Raw genomic sequence first — 20,427 nt, 5'->3', positions numbered from 1 at the left:
AAAACAGTACTAAATCCTTCAAAAGCCTAAATCCAGGTTAGAGTCCTTATTAATTTCCTTGCTTCAGCTGATAACTGATGAGAAGCTCTTAATGACTTCTCAGTGCTGAGCCAGGCAGCACGAGGAGCTCCTGCTCAAGCAGAGACTGGGGCAAGCTACTGCTCCAAAGTGCTGCTGGGCATGCCCACCTAGCAAGTCATAAATTAACAGCTCCCGTAATAACAACCAATGTCCTTATTCTTACCATCTTGTGGCAAACACAACCCTTTCTAGAGCTGAGATCTTACGAATAGTCTTGAACCATATGGCTTCAGAGCATGCTGCAGGGACAGAGGCTTTATCTTTAAGGTTCCTTCCAGCCCAGCCATGCTGTGATTCAATGGCAAGCAGGTCTGTGCTTTGCCTGAAACTGTACCTTTCTTCAGCTCTCCACAGCAAGAGCAGCGCATTGAGGCATACCCTCAACATGCCTGGGATGAAGGCCTTACAACTCCTCCAGATGCCAGCTGCCTGACTCCTGCACAAGGCACAGCACCACGTGTGCAACAACAGGGGAGAGGCACCTTCACAGACAACTGTACCCACACTGGGAGTGCTGCACCACCTGCGTGGCTCACAAGGCAGGAAGTCAAAACAAGATCCGCCTTCATTTACTTGAAGGCACAGAACCAAGATTTGGAATCCAAATTTAACATGGCAAACACCATTTAGTGGCATCAAAAATGAAGCGGATGCTGTTAACGTGCAGCCAACATGGCAGTCCACCTTACACACGTGCATATCACATGAGTGCCAGGAGGACGCTGAGGAGGAGGAGCCCAGCTGCTATGGGAATGGGCACATGAAGCCTGTTGGGCAGCACTGCCCTTGTGGGCACTTCTAGTTTCTGACCCAAGCTCTTTTCCCCTCACAGCAGGGTTATAACCAGAGCTGGTCTGTTTCTAAAACAAATCCCTAGAAACGGCTGTTTGGGAGAATGCCTCTTAAACCTGGTTGGACAAGCAAGCAAGATGGTTCAAGGCACAGAACACAGCTGCACCTGCTCTGACATGCGGGAGAGCAAGGCTAGGGCAGTAGAACAGATGTTACACTTCCTAAGAGAAAAATGGGGGGAAAAAAGGCTATAGTGAGCTATAGTGAGTCACGAGACTCCTGCTGAAAACCATACCAGATCACAAAACATCCCTACTGCCATCCACACCTGAAGAACCAATAACCCAATAAACCCCAGACCAGTGGCCGGCCCATCGCTGCAGTTCTATCACCCCATAACTCCGGAAGGAGAAGGTGCTGCCGCTGGCTTTCAGCATTAGAAAACACAGCGTCGGTTCTATAAGAATAACGTCAATCCCACGAGCAGCTCCAGCACGGATCCTGTCTTCAGGTGCCCGATGAAGGACACAACCCGCCTCGCCCCCGGTGCCCGCACACGGGGCGCTAAGCAGAGCCCCGCAGCCCGCCCTGCAGTGCCCGCACACCCACGGACCTCCATCACGGCCCCGCGAGGCCGCAGCACAACCGGCACCGCAACGAGCCGCAGCCAGGACCTCGCTCCGGCGCTCCAAGGTTTTACGAGATTAATCGCTCCCCTGCGATACGAGAATTAAGCAGCCGTAAGGACGCGTCCTCCTCTTTCTCTCGACGCGCGGCAGAGAAGCGCTTGCTTCCCGCAAAGGAAACCCCACAACGGGCAGGAAACCCCCGGCCCCAACCTGGCCCCGGAGGCCGCACGGCCGGGCCGGAGAGCGCGGTGCCCTGTCGAGGAGCAGCCCCGGGCCGCTCACCGGACGCTCCAGGAGCGCGGTTCGGTTCCGGCGGCCGGCGGCCCGCGGCGCAGCTCCGGGGCCGGGCCGAGGGGCTCCGCGGCGGGCAGCCCCCGCAGCCCTTTGTTCGGGCCTGGGGCCGGGCCGTCCCCCAGCGCTCCGCTCGGCGCCCACCCGCACCACCGAGCCAACGGGGAACCGCCGCGGGGCCGCCCGAGCCGCCGCCGGCCCCGGGCCCGGCCGTTTCGAGCGGGGCCGGAGCACGGCAGGGGCCAGGCCGCGCCATGTGCCCGCCGCCCCCGGCACAAAGCGGCCCGAGCCGAGCGCAGAGCCTCGCACCGACCTTGGCGTCTCCGTTGCACAGCGCCATAGGGACGGCCGCGGGAGCCGAGCGGAGAAAGAACCGAGCCAAACCAAGGCCGCCCGTGTGCGCCTCCGCCGCGGGGAGGAACCGCCTCCAGCACCCCGCGCCGGGCAGCGCCGCCCCGGCAGGAAGAGGCGGAGCTCGGAGCCGGGGAGGGGCGTGGGCAGTGGTACGGCTGGCCGGGCGGGGCGCGGCTGTCCTATCTACGGACTGTCCCGACCCTGGCCTGACCCGTCTTGGCGGTGCTCGGGACAGGCTGGCCGGGCCCTGCGCACCCCGGGGTGCAGCCGGCTGACGGCAGGGCGGGGGGCTGCGAGGTCCCTTCCAACCCAACTGTCCTACGATTCTGTTACGGATCGCGGCATAACGTGTGCTTTTACTAAATGTCTACGTTTTACATTGGCACAGAAACACCTACAGCTCAGCAGTTCACGCTGCTCCAAAAGTAACGCCTCCTATTTTACGTTGTCCCACGGCACTAAAGGCAGGTGCTGGGGTTGAACCTTCCCCCCTTCCTTTACGTTTTGTAGGGGAATAAAAGGTACCCATTGGCATTCATCGCTGCGTGCTGAACGCTCGTGGACACTGAACAGCGGATCTCAGCACAGCGCGCGGTGCGTTTCAGCAGCGATGGCGATCAGCAGCGCAAGGGGCGAAAAAAACACCAGGGTAAAGCAGCGCTGACTCAGCTCGGTCCTTACAGACCCGCGCCGCAGGCATGGACTCGCTCCGCACCGTCCGCCAGCCGCTGGCTCCAGCTCAGGGCTTTGCAGCCAGCCCTGCAGCGGCCCGGTCTCTCAGCCACCAGCGGGAAGGCGGAACCAATCGCGGCCGAACCGAAACAAACGTCGTCCAGCGTCCTCGGGCGGCACGAGCCGCTGCCGGAAGTGGCTCCGCCGCGCACCAATGGGACGCGGCCACGCCTGCCCGCTGCCGCCGCATGACCGGAAGGGGTGGGACGTACCGGCGTGGCGGAGCCGGCGCGCGGCTTCTCCACAGCGGAGGGTGGTGGCGCGGCCTCCGCTCCCGTCTGGGGTTGCCGCGCAGCGCCTGGCCCGGCACCATGTCGCCCGCCATCGCGGCCAAGGAGGGCGGTCGGCAGCGCCGACCTGGCAGTCACCATCACTGCCTGGACGTAAGGAGTGAGGTGCCGCCCGCGCTGACGCTCTGCGGGGACGGCCCGGCGGGCGGTGAGGCCGAGGCGCTGCTCCCGCCGGAGACGCTGACGGCGAGGGGCCCGCGGGGCTGCCGGGCGGAGCTGGGCAGCGTGCTGCTGCTGCTGGCGCTGTACGTGTTGCAGGGCATCCCGCTGGGGCTGGCGGGCAGCGTGCCGCTCATCCTGCAGAGCAAGAATGCCAGCTACACTGAGCAGGCCTTCTTCAGCTTCGTCTTCTGGCCCTTCAGTCTCAAGCTGCTCTGGGCCCCCCTGGTGGACGCCGTTTACCTGCGGCGCTTCGGCCGCCGCAAGTCGTGGCTGGTGCCCACGCAATACGTGCTGGGGCTCTTCATGATCTACTTGTCCACGCAGGTGGATGTGCTGCTGGGCGACGGGCAGGGCCACGGCCCCGATGTGGTAGCCCTCACCGTGACTTTCTTCATCTTCGAGTTCCTGGCGGCCACTCAGGACATCGCTGTGGATGGCTGGGCCCTCACCATGCTGTCCCGGGAGAACGTGGGCTACGCCTCCACCTGCAACTCGGTGGGACAGACAGCTGGCTACTTCCTGGGCAACGTGCTCTTCCTGGCCCTTGAGTCAGCCTCCTTCTGCAACAAGTACCTGCGCTTCCAGCCCCAGCCACGAGGCATCGTCACCCTCTCAGGTACTGCCTGGGTGCCATTGTGCACACCGGTATAGGGAGGGTGATGCTTCCTCCCTGAGCCCGGAGCACAGCGTGGTTCAAAGCAAGTCTTATGGAGTGTAGGAAGCTGGCAGAGCTTGTGGCTTGAAGAGCTGAGGAAGCTGGGCTTTTCCAGCCTGGAGAAAAGCCCTTTTCTCCAGGAAGATCTGGTGAGACCTCAGTGTGACCTTCCAACACTTGAAGGGAGCTTATAAACGGGAGGGAGAGCAACTTTTTACATGGCAGATATTGATAGGACAAGGGCAATGGCTTTAAACTAAAAGAGGAGTGATCTAGGTCAAACGTTAAGAGGAAATTCTTTACTTAGAGAGTGGTGAGGCCCTGGCACTGCTGCTCAGAGAGCTGGGGATGCTTAAAGCTGGGCTGCATGGGGCCCTGGGCAGCCTGAATTGGGAGGAGCTGTCCCTGCCTGTGGCAGAGGTTAAGGTGGACTGGGCAAGTGGACAAGATCCCTTCCAACCCAACTATTCTGTGATTCTGTGACTGAGCTCCCAAGTTTCCCTGGACTGAGTGAAGGAAATGTGCCTGGTCATGGACAGGCTGAGCACTTCAGAAACTTAGTTGCTTTAATTTCTCTTAGTGTAACAACTGTGGAATAGATTACTGTTTAAAAAAGACACCAAAGCTTTGTCTCATTAAGGAGGCATTGTGGGAACGTGTTCTGGAATAAAGGCAGTATCTTCTTCCAAAATGATGGTGTTTGCAGGAATAGAAGTGATGAGGGTTTAGTCTTGACCTTATCTCCCTTTGCAGTCTGGAAATCACCTTTAAGTTGATTCAGGGGGATTTTTTTTCCTTAATTAAACAGAATCTGATAATGCATCCTTATTTAATTGTTAGTTAGGAATGTTTGTTTGTCCTGTGTCTTGTCCATATGTCAGCAAGCACAGAGTACTCCTCAAAGTTGTCCCTACTGGATCTTTGTCCTTCTTGCTGTGCAGTTCAGCAGCGCTGGCATCTCTTCTCTCTTGCTGCAGCAGCAGACTGACGTCTTTCACTGCTGATGCAACTTGGAAATTACTTGTGTACTCAGAGCTTCCTTTGTCTTTGCTTACCTTCGCTCTCCAGGGTGTGTTGTTGCTGTCTTTTCTTTTTAGTTCTGCTTTTATAAAGGTTTTCTTACAAACATGCCGCCTTTAAAAAAAAAAACAAACACTAAAATCAAAGCACCTATAGAACCTGTCTGACTTGTATTGGAGAATTAATCTGGGTGGAGAAAGAAAAGCAAGTATGTCTGACATTGTAGTTGCAGGATATGTTGTTTCAGGGGAGCAAAACTGTCTTGAAGAAGTCTCTGTTCTCTCCTCTGTGTGACTGTGCCTCTCAGCTCACCATGCCCATGCTTGTCCTGTAGCAACTGTAGCAGCCAGCCCTGAAAGGACAGGTGTGGCTCTGGTCCCAGTGCCGATTGTCTCAGGGCTGGAGGAGAGCTGCAGGGAACTTCACAGTGCACGAAGGTGACTGGTTTTCTGCCAGTTCAGCTCACTGAACGCTGCTGTTCACTGGGTGCTCTTAGGGAAAGAACAAGCCAGTGCCTCACGAGCCTGAGTCAGCCTCAAGCTGCTGAGGGGCAAAAGCATTCGTTGTGCTGTGAACTGTGGGAAATAACACGAGACAGCGTAGTACCACACATCAAAACAAACAATGAAGTTCTGGAGAAAAAAAGTGAGGAACGTGTTTCCGTGTTCCTGTTGTTTGTGCTAGCATGTGTACGACTTTGGTGCTTTGCTGTTCAAATGACTTGATTATTTTTCCTTCAGAAGCTCACTGGCTGGGTTTGTTGATTCCTGAGCAGTTTGTTACATGGCCACACGAATGAATGCTTGCTGTAGTTTAAAGGAAGAGGTGTAGTGCAGGAAGAAGGAGCCTCTCCAAGGCAGCCTGGGTTTATTTTGGCTGCTGACTGGGACGTGCTTTCTGCTGGGAGATGTATAGCTGTGGTATTTCTAAAGCTGCTGTGATGGAACAACTGTCCTATCCCACACCTCGCTGATATTTTTACAGCCTGCTCTATCCCTGGTTTGAAGTTTGATTGTACCCTAACAGAATAGGTTGTTTTCCCAGTGATAGTGTGCAGGCAGAGACGAAGCAGGGATGGGGACGGGCAGCACTGGTGGCACCAGAAATGCTAGAAAACTTCTACAGTTAAAAAATGTGGGTTTTTTTCCTCATGGCTCCTGTATGTGGCCTTGTAGCTAGTCCAGCTGTTGCTGTGAGGCACCCAGCAGGGCTGACCTGATCAGGAGTATTCATGTGTTGATGCTCACAGCTGTTTCCATTCCCACGCTGCAGTGGTAACACTGCTGTCATTAGAGCCATGTCCTGGGTGTCCCGTGTACGAGGCAGCTGTGAGCAGCGTGGCTCTGAGCACTGATGTTTACTCAGAAGATACTTGCAGGGTATTTGAAACAACAACAAACCAACCCCAACAGTAGAGGAGGGAGCAATCTGGCAGTATTGGCTATGAGGTCTTCTCTCTTTCAAGGTATTTTTGAAGAGGGAAAAATAAGTGATGTGGAAGCAGCAGATGTTAGTTTGAAATGCCATTTTTAATTTTAAACTGAAAATGCTGGGGTGCAGCTGGAGCAGCCTGTCCATGCCTGCTTCCATGCCTGTGCTGCTTCTCTTCCTGCCAACGATGAGCAGCTAATGATTGACAAAACCTTGGCCCCGTCTTTGCCCTTTCACCATCTCTCCCTTTCAGTTAACTTGAGGCTTCTGGAGTGGCTTCTGATCAGAAAGATGAAAGGTTATTTCTCTTATACCCTCTGCACGTGATTGAGTTCTTTCTTGCCTCTTTCACAGAGGTGGAGGGTGGAACTACCTTGTATGATCTTCTCACCAACTCAAGGCACTTGTCTTAAGATGCTGATGTGCTTCACTATTGCTCCCTGCAAATCCACTGTTTAACAAATATAACACCTGCTTAGAACAATATGCTTAAGAGGTAGCAAATGCCACATGCTCTTAAACGTCCCTCCAAGTGACATGATGATTGTAGAGGAACTTTGGTCAGAGAGCCCTTATGCTCGTTTGGTGTGGATCTGTTTCCTTTAGATGGTAGATATGAAATGGAGTGCAGAATTAGGGTGAAAAATGGTAGTGTGACTACACAGTGAATTAACTGGAGAGTGGTGGAACAACACTGATGGTTTTTCTCATCATCATGTAATTATTCAATGTGGTTTTTTCTTCCTTTGTTCACTTCTGGTGGTTTTGTGTGCAGCTCCTCAAAATGTTCCCGTTTCTGTTCTCCATTATGCTCACTGTGCTATTGCACAGAACTTGAGCAAAATGCCTCTGTTTGCTGCTGTGTCAGAGTCTCCAGCAGACGTGGTTCACGATTGAGCAGAGAAGAGCTGTGCCTGCTGCTGTCTGCACTGCGTGCTTTGCTTTGGTGCTTGTTTTTACGTGGGTCCATGAGTAATGCTTCCATTCAACTTTTTATTACTAGTGGTCCTTTATATTGTTGTAAAATAACCGTATTTCTGCTACTTAATACATTTTTAATCAAGTGTTTGTAGCAGCTGTCTCTTCCTTATTTTAGATTTCCTGTTTTTCTGGGGAGCTGTCTTTTTAATTACCACTACACTTGTGGCCCTTTTCAAAAAAGAAAACAAGGAATTAACACCAACAAAAGAAGAAACAAAAGGCATCACTGATACATACAAGCTGCTCTTCTCAATAATCAAGATGCCAGCGGTTTTTACGTTCTGTCTCTTGATTCTCACAGCAAAGGTAAGGAAACACGTTTATGAGCCATGAGGTGCCAACACAGTGAGAGGTTCCTGTGATTCCTCAGTCCCTGTGATGTCACTTGTGCCTTAGCTTTGCTCCTGGCTGTCAGCAGTTCCAAATTCTCACATGGGGTTTGGAAACACAACTGCTTGCACAACAGAAAACATTTGTTTTAGCATTTAAGTGTTTACCCACGTATTGAGGAGAAGCCTGATTGCAGTCTTCTGTTGCAGTAGTTCATTTTTAAGTGTGCCTCTTTACAGTTAGGCTCTTTGTGTAGCGTTCAGTTAAAAGGACAGAAAATGTTTATTTTAACCCAAATCGTATTCCTAGAATCTGCAGCTCTGTATAAAGTAGGTTTCCATGGCATCCTCCTGGCAGCTCTGGATACCAGCAGGCCTTTAAGGTATGGGCATGAACACTGTTGCTGTGCTTAACGTTCCTGCTAGAGTTTTGGCATTTACGATGAGAATAGCGTGCAAGTAGAGAATGTGTTTCAGAACCAATTTGGAAATCAATTGACTTTTGTTTCCAATTTGTACTCTGTCACATTTCTGTGTGTATTTGATACCATGTGAACTGCATTTCTAGCCACACAATGTCTGCTTTCCCTGGTTTATTTTGTCAAATTTATGTTGCAGGTTGGATTTTCAGCAGCAGATGCTGTAACAGGACTCAAATTGGTGGAAGAGGGAGTACCTAAGGAGCATCTAGCCCTGCTGGCAGTTCCAATGGTTCCTTTACAGATAATACTGCCTCTGATCATCAGCAAATACACAGCAGGCCCCCAGCCGCTGAACACGTTTTACAAAGCTATGCCTTTTAGGTAAAAACACAAACAAAACCTGACTTATGGAAACATGGTGACTTGTGTATTCAGATCAAGTGTTCTCATTGCCTTGTAACTCTGACTTCCAGACAGAAGAAAAAGCATGTCAGAATTTTCCTAGTAAGTTGAGCTCTGTTTTGTGCCTTGAAGGTGATGTATGTGGTGACCTGAGGGAGCACAGCGTCCTCACCATGTGTATACAGTAGCATTAGAGCAGTGCTTTCCTGCTCTTAGTGTCAATAGTTCCCTGTTCGTGGACTGTTCTGACTGGATTTGGGACCTCATGTAATTATGAGGTGATGTAAGAGAGGCTCTGTGCATTGGTGAGTCACTGGGAGCACCTGCAAACGTGTGCTTCACTGAGATCTCTGAGAATGAAAGGTGAACAAAGTGGGTATAGGCTGAGGAGGTGTCGTTTGCACTGAGTGGCTTAAATGGGAGTTTGCTTGTGGAATTCTGCAGGAGTTTCAGTTCTGGAGCAAGCCAAGGAATCCAGCAAATTACTCAATGCTTTTATCCAGTAGATCGATGTTTGGTCTGTAACGTTCAATACTTGACTGTGCTCCAGTGCAATTTATTCTTTTTTTAAATGAAAACACACATAAATAAATAACATTTAGTTGTATATCCTGTGTTGCTTCCTACACAAAATTTCCGTGTGAGGGACGGGGGAGGAGGTCTGGCAGTGTCACAGTTGTAGGGGAGAAAGAATTGTTGAGGTTTAAAGTGTTTATGGCTCCAATGTTAAATTGATTGTTAAATATTAAATATGTAATTATATACGAGATAGCTCTAACTAGAAATAAACTATTTCTATTTTAATGTTGTACACACAAGTGTGTGACAGTTGCTTTGTACCAAGGTACAGAAACATGGGCAGAATCATTTGAATTACACATTATCTATCTCATTCCTGCAGGTTACTTCTTGGACTGGAATTTGCTTTTCTGGTATGGTGGACTCCTAGAGTAAGACATGAAGGAGGATTTCCTATCTACTACTATGCTGTAGTACTGCTGAGCTATGCTTTACATCAGGTAAGGGACAGGAGGGTACTCCATATCTAGAGGACTAGAAGTGCCGTGAGCAGCTGCTGTTCACTGGGAGCCATCTGTTGTGCTGTACAACTTCAGTTTTGTAAATATCATTTCTCCCCATTCTGTTGGGCATCTTCTGCAGAGCCACTTGCAGTTCACCAGACCTGCTTTTGTTTCCAAGGCTTTTTCCCCAAATGCAGAGGCTCAGAAGCTTGGTACCATTAGAAATACCAGCATTCTGACTGAGCTTTGTAAGCACGGTGGTGATCGTGCCTGTTGTGCAGCTCCATAAAGCTTTGTGACTGCTCTATTGATCTGCAGAAACAGCAGAATGGATCCAATCCGTAGGCCTGGTGCAAACTGGTCTTTGGATCAGAGCAAGCAAAAGTGTTATTTTTATATGCTTTTTTATTTGGCCTTGTGATAAGTTCAGTTGGATTTGAGTAACTCGATTGCCTGTGAGACTGGATCCATTTCTGTGACTCGATGAGAGCATCACAGCAGCTTGATGTTAGCAGGGAAACTGCAGGACTAATTTCTGTTGTACGACTTTAAACCTGTTGGGATTGTTTTTGCCTCAACATTGCTAACTTCAAGTAATCACTCAAACAGTGTTTATGTTAGGGCTTTTGTTGTCCCTGCCTGCGACTGGGGAGACCTTACTGTCCCGTGGGTTTCCATCCTGTAGATCTCGCTGTATAGCATGTATGTTGCAGTCATGGCTTTCAATGCCAGAGTCAGCGACCCGCTGATCGGAGGGACCTACATGACGCTGCTCAACACTGTGTCCAACCTGGGAGGGAACTGGCCGTCCACCGTCGCGCTGTGGCTCGTTGATCCGCTCACGGTTAAGGAGTGCGCAGGAGCCCAGCCACAGGCCTGTGGGAGTGCACTTGAGGCAGAGGTATGTTTGCAGGCTGTGAAGGTCTCTGTTCAACTATTTCTTGGTAAAATGGCTTCTCTAAGTATGTTTTGTTCACCTTGGAAAGCCTGTGCAGTGCATAGTTTACACTTAAAAATTCTCTCTCTGAGAACTGATTTTCGTGTCCGGTAAATTCGGTCTGTTTTCATCTGTGCACTCTTCAGAGTTAAAACCTTCACCAAAAATTTCCACTTGCAGAGTAGTTGTTCCTTTCTGTCTTAACTGGAGAGAAAAGCTGATGGTGGAAGCAGTAGATCAGTGCTGCATCCTCTCCAGTATGTGGAGGCTGTAGCTGCTGAGTAAACTTTGCTCAGCCTGGAGCTGTGTAAGTATGCACTCTGTGCTTGGCAGGCTGTCTGTCTCCACATCACCGCAGCTTTGTGGCAGGTTTTAGTTCTGTCTGTCTGGAGGCTTCCTGGCTTCATACCTCGATTCCTTCTACCGTGATGTTACTTTGCTGTCTTTGATCTCTGCTTTCCACGTGGAGCTGAGCAGTGTGACTGGCTGCCTTCCCAGTTCTGGGGAGCCCTGTGGAAGAGGACAGAGATCATACTGTGCTGCTGTGCATGGATCAAACAACTGCATGCACAGCTGGCTGGGAAGCTGGGTTTCGCATTCACCTCCTTGTGGGCGAATGACAAATTTTAATGCAACTGTCTGGAGGAGTGGAAATGCTGAGGGGGTCGTATTGCATGGTTTTTTTCCTTTCTTGTAATTGAGATTTTAGTCTTGAATACCTTCCTGTGTTTACAGGACTCTGTGATGTGTGGTCCTCTAAGCACACACAGTGTTCAGACAAGTCACATTTGACTTCTACCAGTGGAGTTGCAGTTCTGAGTGGTTGCAGAGGAGAAGCTGCTCCTGCAGTGCCTTTTCAGCACGTGTCTCAGCTTGCTGCTGACTTGGTCCCCTGTGCCCTGGCATCTGTTGCTCAGGGCCCTGCTCTTTCAGCTCACCCCTCCAGTGTTTTTCTGCATCCTTCCACTTGGCAGTGTTCCCCCACCACACCTCCCTTCTTCCTCCTAATCTGATTCTGACACATCTCGGAATCACACACATGCTGGCAGAAACCTCTGTTTATGGGATTGCTTTATCTTGGGATCATAGCAGCACTGAGAGACAAACAATAGCAGAAACAGTCGTGTACCAAACACCTTCCCCCTCAATGTGTTTTTATCTTTCAGTTCTGTAATTAAAAAGCATCCCTGGCATGTTTTCCTCAGACATAACTGCAGGCTGCTCGCTTTGTGCTGTCTGTTTGTGGGTTCCCTGTGTGATGTGCAGGGCTGTAATTTCTGAAAAAGCAATTTGGATAGAATTTCCTCCCCCCACCCCCTCACGAAATTGAGAATAATCATTGCACCTCTTTAGTAGCATTTACTCCTTTGGCCAAATATTTCCATCTCCCACATGTTTTATAACAAAGCTTTGTTGTTTCTCACACCAACTGTGTGAGCTCAAAAGCCTCACATCATTTCTGTAAGAAAAAGAGCAAGATTTATTTAGTTAGAATCTTGAAACAGCAATTAAACTGTAATATCCAGTGCCTGCTGCTAACAAGTCTTGTGTTTCAGTATCTCCCAGGCAATACTTCATGCCTCTACCTTTGCTTCTGCCTTCCAGCTCTGCACAAAAGCTGGTGGTTCCTGTGTCACCACCCTGGATGGTTACTACGTGGAATCTGTCATCTGTGTCATTCTGGGGTTTGGCTGGTGGTTCCTGCTTGGGCCAAAGTTCAAAAAGCTGCAGGATGAAGGACAGTCTTCATGGAAGTGCAAGAGGACCAACTGATGCGGTTTGAATACTGGATGGACTCGAGATCATTTTAGTTTTATTACAGAGACGTATCCCATAATCAATAAACAGGAATATAGGTATTTTTACATGCCAACTTGCTGGAACAGTGGTATGTGTGAATGTGATACCACTTGCCTTCCCAGTGTGAAAATTCAAGTTCAGAATGTGAGGATGAGAAAATGGCACTTACGTACTGCATAGAGATCCCCATGCTCTAGCTTCAGAGTCATGGCTTCTGATAGAATCAACACCTGAATTTTCCATATAGTAAGTATGGAAAAGCTGAACAGCAGCTTGGTTAGCTGAGTTCCAGTTCTTAATTTTCAAACCAATGATGTGGTGCAGGCAGTGGACCAGGGGAAGGACGTGGAAGGTGTTTTGACTTGGAGGTTAAGCACATTGTACTACAGAGTTCATCGTGGGAAGAGAAATGTAACTTGTCTTTGGGCTTTGTTTCTTCTCGCTTTCTGGACTGTAACCACACCTCAGAGGACGAATTAATGTTTCAGAGATTCTTTTAAATGTATTTTCTGGCTTTTTTAAGCTTTAAAGATTTATAAGAAAATATTTTTATAAACAAAGTTACATTTGTTTAATTTATTTCCTCTGTTTCAAAGCATTTTGATTTGATGAAAAGTTGAAGGGAAGTAGGACTTGGGTAGCGCACAATACACCGAGCCTGCAGCCCTGCTGGCACAGACTGCACGGCGTGGGGTTAGCACATAAAACACAGGCTTCAAAAGGAGAGGGTGTGCAGTCCTTGTGGAGGCAGTTGTTCCGTTGGGATTAACTGATCACGTCGGTTCCTTTGATGCTGAAATTTGAAGATAATCGGGGAGCAAACACGTCTCTCTTCCCAGCTAGGGGCAGGAACAGAAGATGGTGCCTTTGGAAGTGAGTTGGTGATGACAAACTTGCCAAATTGCTGGGCAGTGGCGTCCAGCCTGCTCGTGTGTAAAGCCAACAGGGTACATCGTGTGGTCGAGTGCTGCAGGAATTGTACTGATCCTTCACAGCAGAAATCTCCTGGTGCATTAATGAAGAATGACTTCTCTCTTGAGTGCCTTAGTGATGTACAGCAGGTCTACTGTACTGCTGGAGACAGGGCACTTGTGACGTGATGGATGTTTATGGTACATCATTTAAAACGATTAAAAATACCTCTGAAAGGTACGCGATTTGTTTTTCCATGCTCTGTTTCTTGCCTTGTCAGTACTGGAAGTATTGCACTGTGAGCTTCATGCTCTGAGCTCCTGGGAGGGCACGGCCTGTGCACCTTTTGTTCCTGTATGCTCCAGAAAAAAGCCAAGTTGATAGCAGCTTTGGACTGACTGGGGGGGCATAGGGGTGTGCATCAAGTGCGTGCATGACGGTGCCAGAAGAGGACAGTGACCAAGTGCTCCCTTGGGTACAGAGCCCATTGCTCCACTTGTCAGAGCAGCACCCCTGAGGGCCAGTAGTGTGCCTGGGCTGCACACCCTGTGCGTCTGTGCTCCATTCCATCTGTTCCAACTACTAAACAACAAAGTAAGCATCAGCACGTTTTACTCCCTAAACCAGGTCTTCCAGTTTCACCTCTGCATAAGCACAGCAAGAGTGTTAGAATATACTGGGGATTTGTAGCCAAAGGATATATTTTTCAGCTGCAGCCACGAGTGCTACTGGGTTAGGTACATATGGGCTGCTTATTTTAGCAGCAGCTTGTCTGTGCTGGCAGGATTTTTTTCCCAGCTCCTCTGCAGTTGAGAGAAAAATCCTTTGGAAAAAAAAAATCCTCTGGAAATTGTTTACACAGAGGGTGGTGAGGTGCTGGAACAGCTGCCCAGAGAGGCTGTGATGCCCCGTCCATCCCTGGAGGTGTTCAGGGCCATTGGGTGGGGCCATGGGCAGCCTGGGCTGCTATGAAATGTGGAGGTTGGTGGCCCTGCATGTGGCAGGGGGTTGGAGATTTGTGATCCTTGAGTTGGAATGCCCCTTGCAACCCGGGGCATTCTGTGATTCTATGATCCTGAACTGCAGGATGTGGGAAATCAAATCCATCGATGTTTTATAGTTAACTTCTACTGTGCGTTTTTGATGCACTGTTCCTGGAGGTGCTGATGTAGCCTGCTAGTAATAAAGATACGTTGGGCATTGCTGGAGTGATACGTTAGCTGAACTCCTCGTCAAAACTGAGCTCCGCATCGGGGCTGTATGCGGTGTGATAGAAGTTCCTCTTCAACCCGGGCGGCGGTTTGCGCTGTGTTCGCTCAGCTTTCGGGCGCTGCCGGCAGCTGACGGAGGCGGAGCGGCGGTGAGGCCGTGCGATGCCAGAGGCTGAAGCTCTGTCCGTCTGCTTTACGCTTTCGCTGAGAACGAGGTTTCTGCGCGGTTCCCATACGCAGAGGCAAGCTGACACCGCTCCCTCGGTACGGAGAGGCGCGTCCGTGGAGGCGGAGCGCCCTCCGCCCGGGGGCGGCGCTGCGGGGCGGGGCGGCGGCCATGGCGGAGCGGCGCAGCGCAGCGGCCGAGGGTTTGGGCCGCCTCTCCGAGTGGGCGGACGCGCACCTCAGCCTCGTGCGGGTAACAGGGCGGTGGGGCCGGGAGCTGGGAGCGGTGCCGGTGCCGGTGCGGCTGAATGTCGTTTCTATCTCATCTCCCCGCAGAGTCTCAGTGCCGGCGTGGCGGTGGCCGGGCTGCTGGTGTTGGCCAGGAGCGTGCGCCTGGTGAGTGCGGCGGGGCGGGGCTGCGGAGCGCCGGGACCCCCGTTCCCCCACTTGCCCCCAACCCCGCAACGATGCCGGGCTCCCCAGGGCCGCCCCCAGCTCCGCTGCGCTGCGCAGAGCCCCGTGCCGCTGCTCCTGCCGGAATGGCGCCCCCTGCCGGCACCGCCCGCCCTGCGTTGCTGCGGCTCTCGAGGCCGTTTTCCCCGTCCCCCCCCCCGGCTCCGGTGCGTCGTGACCCGGCTCGCGTTCCGGCTGGCGAGGCCGGTGCTTGCTCTTGTATTCCCTGTCACCTTATTTCTGGATTTTATTTTTTTAATTGTCGTCTTGTTTTCCCCGATTCCTCCTCTCCAGCTCCATCTCCCCGTTGCACAGCTGTGTGTGTGGCCCAGGGACCAAGTCCTCTCATGTTTGTGCTTCAGTTGACTGTAGAGTTGGTTCCTCGTGTCTTTTTCCACACTTCTACAAGCAGAACGACGTTTCTAACAGTTCTCAGCATAAACCTGAATCTTCCCACACTGACCAGGCTGGTGGGGTTTTTTCAGAGCTGTTAAGACCAGATTTGAACCACTTCTGCTCTTTAGACTTTAGGTCCTAACAGTCTGTGTCACCACTGAGAGACCTCGTCCCACGGAGGTGGTCGGGGGGAGCAGCTCAGGGCAGTCACTGCAGGGCGGTGGAGCTCTGCAGAAGCAGCTCAGTTTATAGAACCCTAGAATGGCCTGGGTTGCAAAGGAGCACAATGCTCATCCAGCTCCAACCCCTGCTGTGTGCAGGTCACCAACCAGCAGCCCAGGCTGCCCAGAGCCACATCCAGCCTGGCCTTGAATGCCTGCAGGGATGGGGCATCCACAGCCTCCTTGGGCAGCCTGTTCCAGTGCCTCACCAGTTCTTCCCATCGGTGTGTCGATGATGTGTGTCAGTCCTCTGCAAAGGATTTCCTGCAGTGAGAGCTCTGCAAGTTAATTAAGATTCTTCATTCTGAGCTCTGTGCCATCCCAGTGCATCTTTTCCCTCTGTCCTCTCACTGAGCAGCAGCTTTGTTCCTGTACTGCAGCTTTGTTAAGCTTTGTTTCCTTGTGTGATCATATAACTCTCCTTTGAATCCTGTTGTGAACAGAATGTAGTATCTAATTCACTCATCTTGTGATCTCTGCATGGGTGCACACCTGCTTTTGTCCCTCTCCTATTTACTCCCTTATCAAAGGCTGTGTTGTTCCCTCTGTCCTCCACTCTGCCTTTGTTGTTGCTGTGTCTGTTCTTTGCTGGTGTCTTCAAACACTTTTTTGCTTCCTCTCCCCCATTCTAGCACCATCCGGACCATTTCTAACCCTTCTTTTCTTGGTGAATCAAGTTGACTTCAACCTGTATTGCTCAAACCCATCTGTTTCTGTTTTTCTCTAAGCTTTCGTGCCCGTGCCTCGTGCTGCATGCCCTGCAGAATGGGGAGCGTTCCTGAGTGTGAAGGCTGCTGTGTGTCTGCAGCTCATTGCTGTCTAACAGAAAGCAGTTCCTCGTGCTGTTTAACAGCACGGCTGTGATTCACCAGATATTTGTAGAAGTTGGACTATTTGTAGAAGTTGGATTTGACTGTAACTGCTCTGTGGCTGTTCTTTTTTTAACACTTGTTCTTCTTCCTATCAACAGACAACAAAGTTTACAAATGCTTTGGATATACCTGCAGGGTTTATAGAAAAGAATGTGAAATTGCGAGGAAAAGTGCATCGTGTCACTGAGATGGGTCTGGAAGTGGAGCACATCCCCATCAGCGTTCCTTTCATTACCTCAATACAGAGAAAGTGTGAGTAAAAGTACGTGGAGAGAAATGCAATGCACGCAGAAATAGGTCAGGAGTTTTTAAATCCTATTCTTGGAAACAGGTGGGTGTGAATCGATGGGATGCGAAGTGCTGTGTCTGTACAGAGATCGGTGCTGGGACAGAGGTGAAGTTGTGGTCTGGCTTTGCCCTTTGGTCTTCCCATACTGTACAGATGGGAAACTGAGGAATGGGAAGGAGCGAGGAGAGCTCTGTAGGAAGAGCTTGCTGACACTTTAATAGCAGTAGCAGCACTGCGATGTATTTCTGGCAGCAAAACTCAAGTGTCTGGGCGGTTCATTTGTTTGCATGGCTCCTCTCATTCCAAGGGGAAAAAAACCCTAGAACTGATTTATTTGTTATAATGTCTGTGGGAATAGACTCATTAACAACAGCTGAGGCCGTGTGCAAAGCGTGACAGCTAACTTGTCTGCTGTGTTTGGTAAAGGAGTGCTGTGTCTGTGCGCAGGGCAGCCCGAGGGGCTCTTGCTGGTGAGACTGGCCGGTGTGGAGCTGACCCCCGAGGGCACGGCGTGGCTTCAGAGGGAGCTGAAACCCCTACAAGTGATCTGGTTCCAGCTTCTCGGGAGGGAGCACTTGGCACTCGAGTGCCTTGTTTTAGTAAATAAGGTAAATGCAGTGGTAAGAATGACTTAAAACTGTGGGGTTTGGCTGCGATCGGGCAGTTATCTCAGTACATCAGAATGTTATCGATGCCATTTCATAGAATCATGGAATGGCCTGGGTTGAAAAGGACCACCATGCTCATCTAGATTCAACCTCCCTGCCAGAGGCAGGGTCACCAACCACCAGACCAGGCTGCTCAGAGCCACATCCAGCCTGGATTTATATTTACATGAATCTTAAGTAATGTATTTTTAAACCAGATTCTGAGATGAGTGTATCTGTGGACCAACCTGGCTGCACCGGGCAGTTCTGGTGGGCTTAATGTTCAAGCCATGCAATGCCTTCTTACAGCTCTCTTGCACAAGTACCATTTTAAAAGTCAGCTGAATTTCGTTCAACTCAGCTAAATGAGTTAAAAAGTGAAAAAGCTTTGAAAGTTAAAAGTTTCTCTCTGCATGAGCACAGATTCAATGGGAAGTACAGCCTGTACCTCCGAGGCAGCACATACATCTGCATGCATGCTCTCTGTAAGGGATAAGGGGATGTGACATTCCCCATGCTGTTCTGCAGGGCCGATTTTCCAGCGTGTGCTTAAATGAAGAGGTCCTGAGAGAAGGGCTTGGAAGAGCTGCGAGCATAGAAGGACTGCAGCACGATTCTCACCTGTTCTGGGAGCTGCACAAAAGACTTCTCCGAGCGGAGCTGAAAGCCTTGAGGAAAAATAAGGGGATATGGAAAGAAGAAAGCTTCTCTGAAAGGATTAGAGGTCATATAAGCAACAGTAAACTCGTGTGGACATTGAAACGTTTTGTGAGCTGGTTGAGAAACTAAGTTTAAGGATGGGATGGGAGGCTGGACTGGAAGCAGGGCAGTTATGTGTTACATGCTTGTGTAAAGTGTAAGTTAATGCTAACAAGTGCCAGCACTTGGGGTTCCTTGTCTTGAACAGAAAACCCAAGAACTACAGAGTGCTTTCTAATTTAGTCTGTATGGGACTGAAGTGTAGTGATATTAGGCAGGGCAAGAATGGAAGTGTTGTTAAGCTGAGCTGTTCCTCAGATCCTAACTGCCATGTCCTGTTCCTGCTGGGTACCCACAGCTGTGAGCAGCAGTGACGTTTTCCTGATGATTCTAGAAATGCCTACATGGGATGGAATAAACCTTCTGGAATTGGAAAAAGGGGACCAGAGCACATTGAGGACTTGTTTTGTTTTTCAGAGTGGTGTGAAGTGTCTGCCAGGTGTATGTTTGTAAATTTTCCAGAATAAAGATTGAATTTCTTATATTCGTTGTGGCTTTTCATATACCAAACACCTGAGCTTTGTATGCTGTCTCCCACACTCCTCATTATGTGAGTGAAGGACTTCATGCATTTTTTTCTCTGTGTGTATTCCTTAGGCAATGAGACACCAAAGAGAGCGATGTGGTCTGAAAAGCTTCATCATCCAAGCCCTGCTGACTGGCTGCTCTGCCACCCTGTGCTGACTTCGGGGCAGAACTGTGGCTCCTGGAAGCAGCTTTTCCTCAGATAGGAACACACACAGGGGATGTTTATTCCTGGGTCCTCCCAAGGTGTGCTTCTTGTCAAGCACAGTGCAGCTGTGTGTCTGTGTGAGTACCTGGGGTGGCTCTGCAGGCAGGTGTGATGGAGCGCAGCCAGCATCAGTGTGTTCAGAAGCAGCATCAGGAACTTGCATGGGGCGCTGACAGCTGGCTGCACTCAGACACCAGAGCACTGGGTCACACAGACACAGTGCTTCTCAGGGCGGGAGGTAGCTGGTGCTTTTTATCCATCCTTACCTACAAGAAGTTCTTCCCCACGGAGCGCTCACAATGTGCGTGCAGCCTTCTGCTGCAATAAACACGAGATAATTCTACACAGACTGCATTTTGCTTGTAAGGGAGCCTATATTCATCGCCAAGGTCCTCCTTAAGGCTGAGACCGAGAGGAAGGAAAGGAAGGGCTCTGTCTTTGGGTTCGGACCTCTCGTTAATGGCGCTGGGCTCTTATCGGCCCAGGCTGAGCTGTGAAAACAAATCCAAAGCATCTCCTCCTCCTCAAGGAATAAAAAGAAGAAACAAAAACAAAAGCACAACCGCCGAGGAAAGGAAACAGCTGTGGCTGCGCGGGAGCGCTGTGGGTCGTGATTGAGGAGCAGCGCAAAGGAGCCCAGTTGAGGACGGGGCAGCGCCTCGGGACATGCGTTACCCGAGGGCGGCGCTCCCCGCAGCAGGTGCCGCCCGGGGGCGGCGGGGCCAGGCGGCTCTGCCCGCTGCGGAGCTCTGGGAGGGGAGGCGGCCGCGGGCGCACAATGGAGCAGGTTGAATGGGAGCGGGCTCCGGGCCGCCGCAACACCGGGGCTGGATCGCCGGGCGGCGCTGCGCTGCGGGGCCGGAGGGCGCTCCGCTCCGGGCCGGGGCGGCTCCGGGTTTGCCCTGAGCTCTGCGCCGGAGGGCGGGCCGGGACGGGCGGCGGCGCCGTGCGTTTGAACCGAAGAGCGAGCGGGTCTGGGAGAACGAGCGGAGCCGAGCCGCGTGCGCGCGGACCTGAGCGAGCCGAGCGGGGCGGCCCCGCGAGGAGCGGCACGGCGGCCGGAGCTCCGCGCGCCGCCCGAGTCCAGGTGCGGTTTGCGAGGGAACTTTTGGTGGCCGGGAGCTGGGGGCAGCCGGCACGGCAGGGGGGGCCCCGTCGGGAGCCGAGCCGGTGGGGTCACGGCGGGCGGCTGCGATGCGGCGGCTGCACGGGAGCGCGGCGCGGGACGCGGGCTGAGCGGCACGGCGCGCTGAGGCTGAGAGCTGGGACAAACGGGCCGTCACGGGGCCGCGCTCGGGTCGTTCGCAGCCGCGCCGTCCCCGGAGTTTCGGGTCCGGCCGAGCGAAAAATGCCGTCGGAGTGAAGCGTTCTTGAGCTCCTGGGGAAGAGCCGGCCGCGTCCGACGGAGCGCTGTGCTCTCGGGCCCTTTGTTTGAGGAG

General features: G+C 51.5%; 4 protein-coding genes across 6 annotated transcripts in view; 3 read left to right on the top strand and 1 right to left on the bottom strand.

The window, feature by feature from the left end:
* Positions 1-2,240, bottom strand: part of GMPS (guanine monophosphate synthase) — a 21,169-nt gene extending 18,929 nt beyond the window's left edge. The window contains exons 1-2 of one of the 2 annotated variants that reach the window (XM_042820655.1): positions 2,107-2,240; positions 1,487-1,589 (exon numbers count right to left, since the gene is read on the bottom strand). In XM_042820655.1, coding sequence (XP_042676589.1) covers positions 1,487-1,492 — 6 coding nt within the window. In that variant the 5' untranslated portion in view covers positions 1,493-1,589; positions 2,107-2,240. The remainder of the gene's footprint in view (positions 1-1,486; positions 1,590-2,106) is intronic. The other variant, XM_042820654.1, reaches the window with a different exon arrangement.
* A 935-nt stretch (positions 2,241-3,175) lies between these two features.
* On the top strand, positions 3,176-12,890 carry SLC33A1 (solute carrier family 33 member 1). Its single transcript, XM_042821029.1, has 6 exons — positions 3,176-3,947; positions 7,534-7,724; positions 8,366-8,550; positions 9,473-9,590; positions 10,279-10,494; positions 12,136-12,890. Exons 1-6 carry the CDS (start codon positions 3,191-3,193, stop codon positions 12,301-12,303), a joined length of 1,635 nt encoding a protein of 544 aa, XP_042676963.1. The 5' UTR covers positions 3,176-3,190; the 3' UTR covers positions 12,304-12,890.
* Positions 12,891-14,790: 1,900 nt separating this feature from the next.
* CUNH3orf33 (chromosome unknown C3orf33 homolog) lies at positions 14,791-18,737 on the top strand. The gene is made up of 5 exons (XM_042820736.1): positions 14,791-14,871; positions 14,955-15,014; positions 16,659-16,812; positions 17,297-17,457; positions 18,025-18,737. Exons 1-5 carry the CDS (start codon positions 14,791-14,793, stop codon positions 18,283-18,285), a joined length of 717 nt encoding a protein of 238 aa, XP_042676670.1. The 3' UTR covers positions 18,286-18,737.
* A 1,287-nt stretch (positions 18,738-20,024) lies between these two features.
* PLCH1 (phospholipase C eta 1) overlaps positions 20,025-20,427 on the top strand; it is a 62,553-nt gene continuing 62,150 nt past the window's right edge. For both annotated transcript variants that reach the window (XM_042821168.1, XM_042821167.1), the window contains exon 1: positions 20,025-20,075. The gene's annotated coding sequence lies outside the window, so the exon portion shown is untranslated. The remainder of the gene's footprint in view (positions 20,076-20,427) is intronic.

The sequence above is a fragment of the Centrocercus urophasianus genome, unplaced genomic scaffold (genome assembly GCF_019232065.1).
Source record: "Centrocercus urophasianus isolate 14NV4802_14NV808 unplaced genomic scaffold, USGS_Curo_1.0 seq_19, whole genome shotgun sequence".
NCBI lineage: Eukaryota > Metazoa > Chordata > Aves > Galliformes > Phasianidae > Centrocercus > Centrocercus urophasianus.
This window is presented reverse-complemented; position numbering and strand designations above follow the sequence as displayed.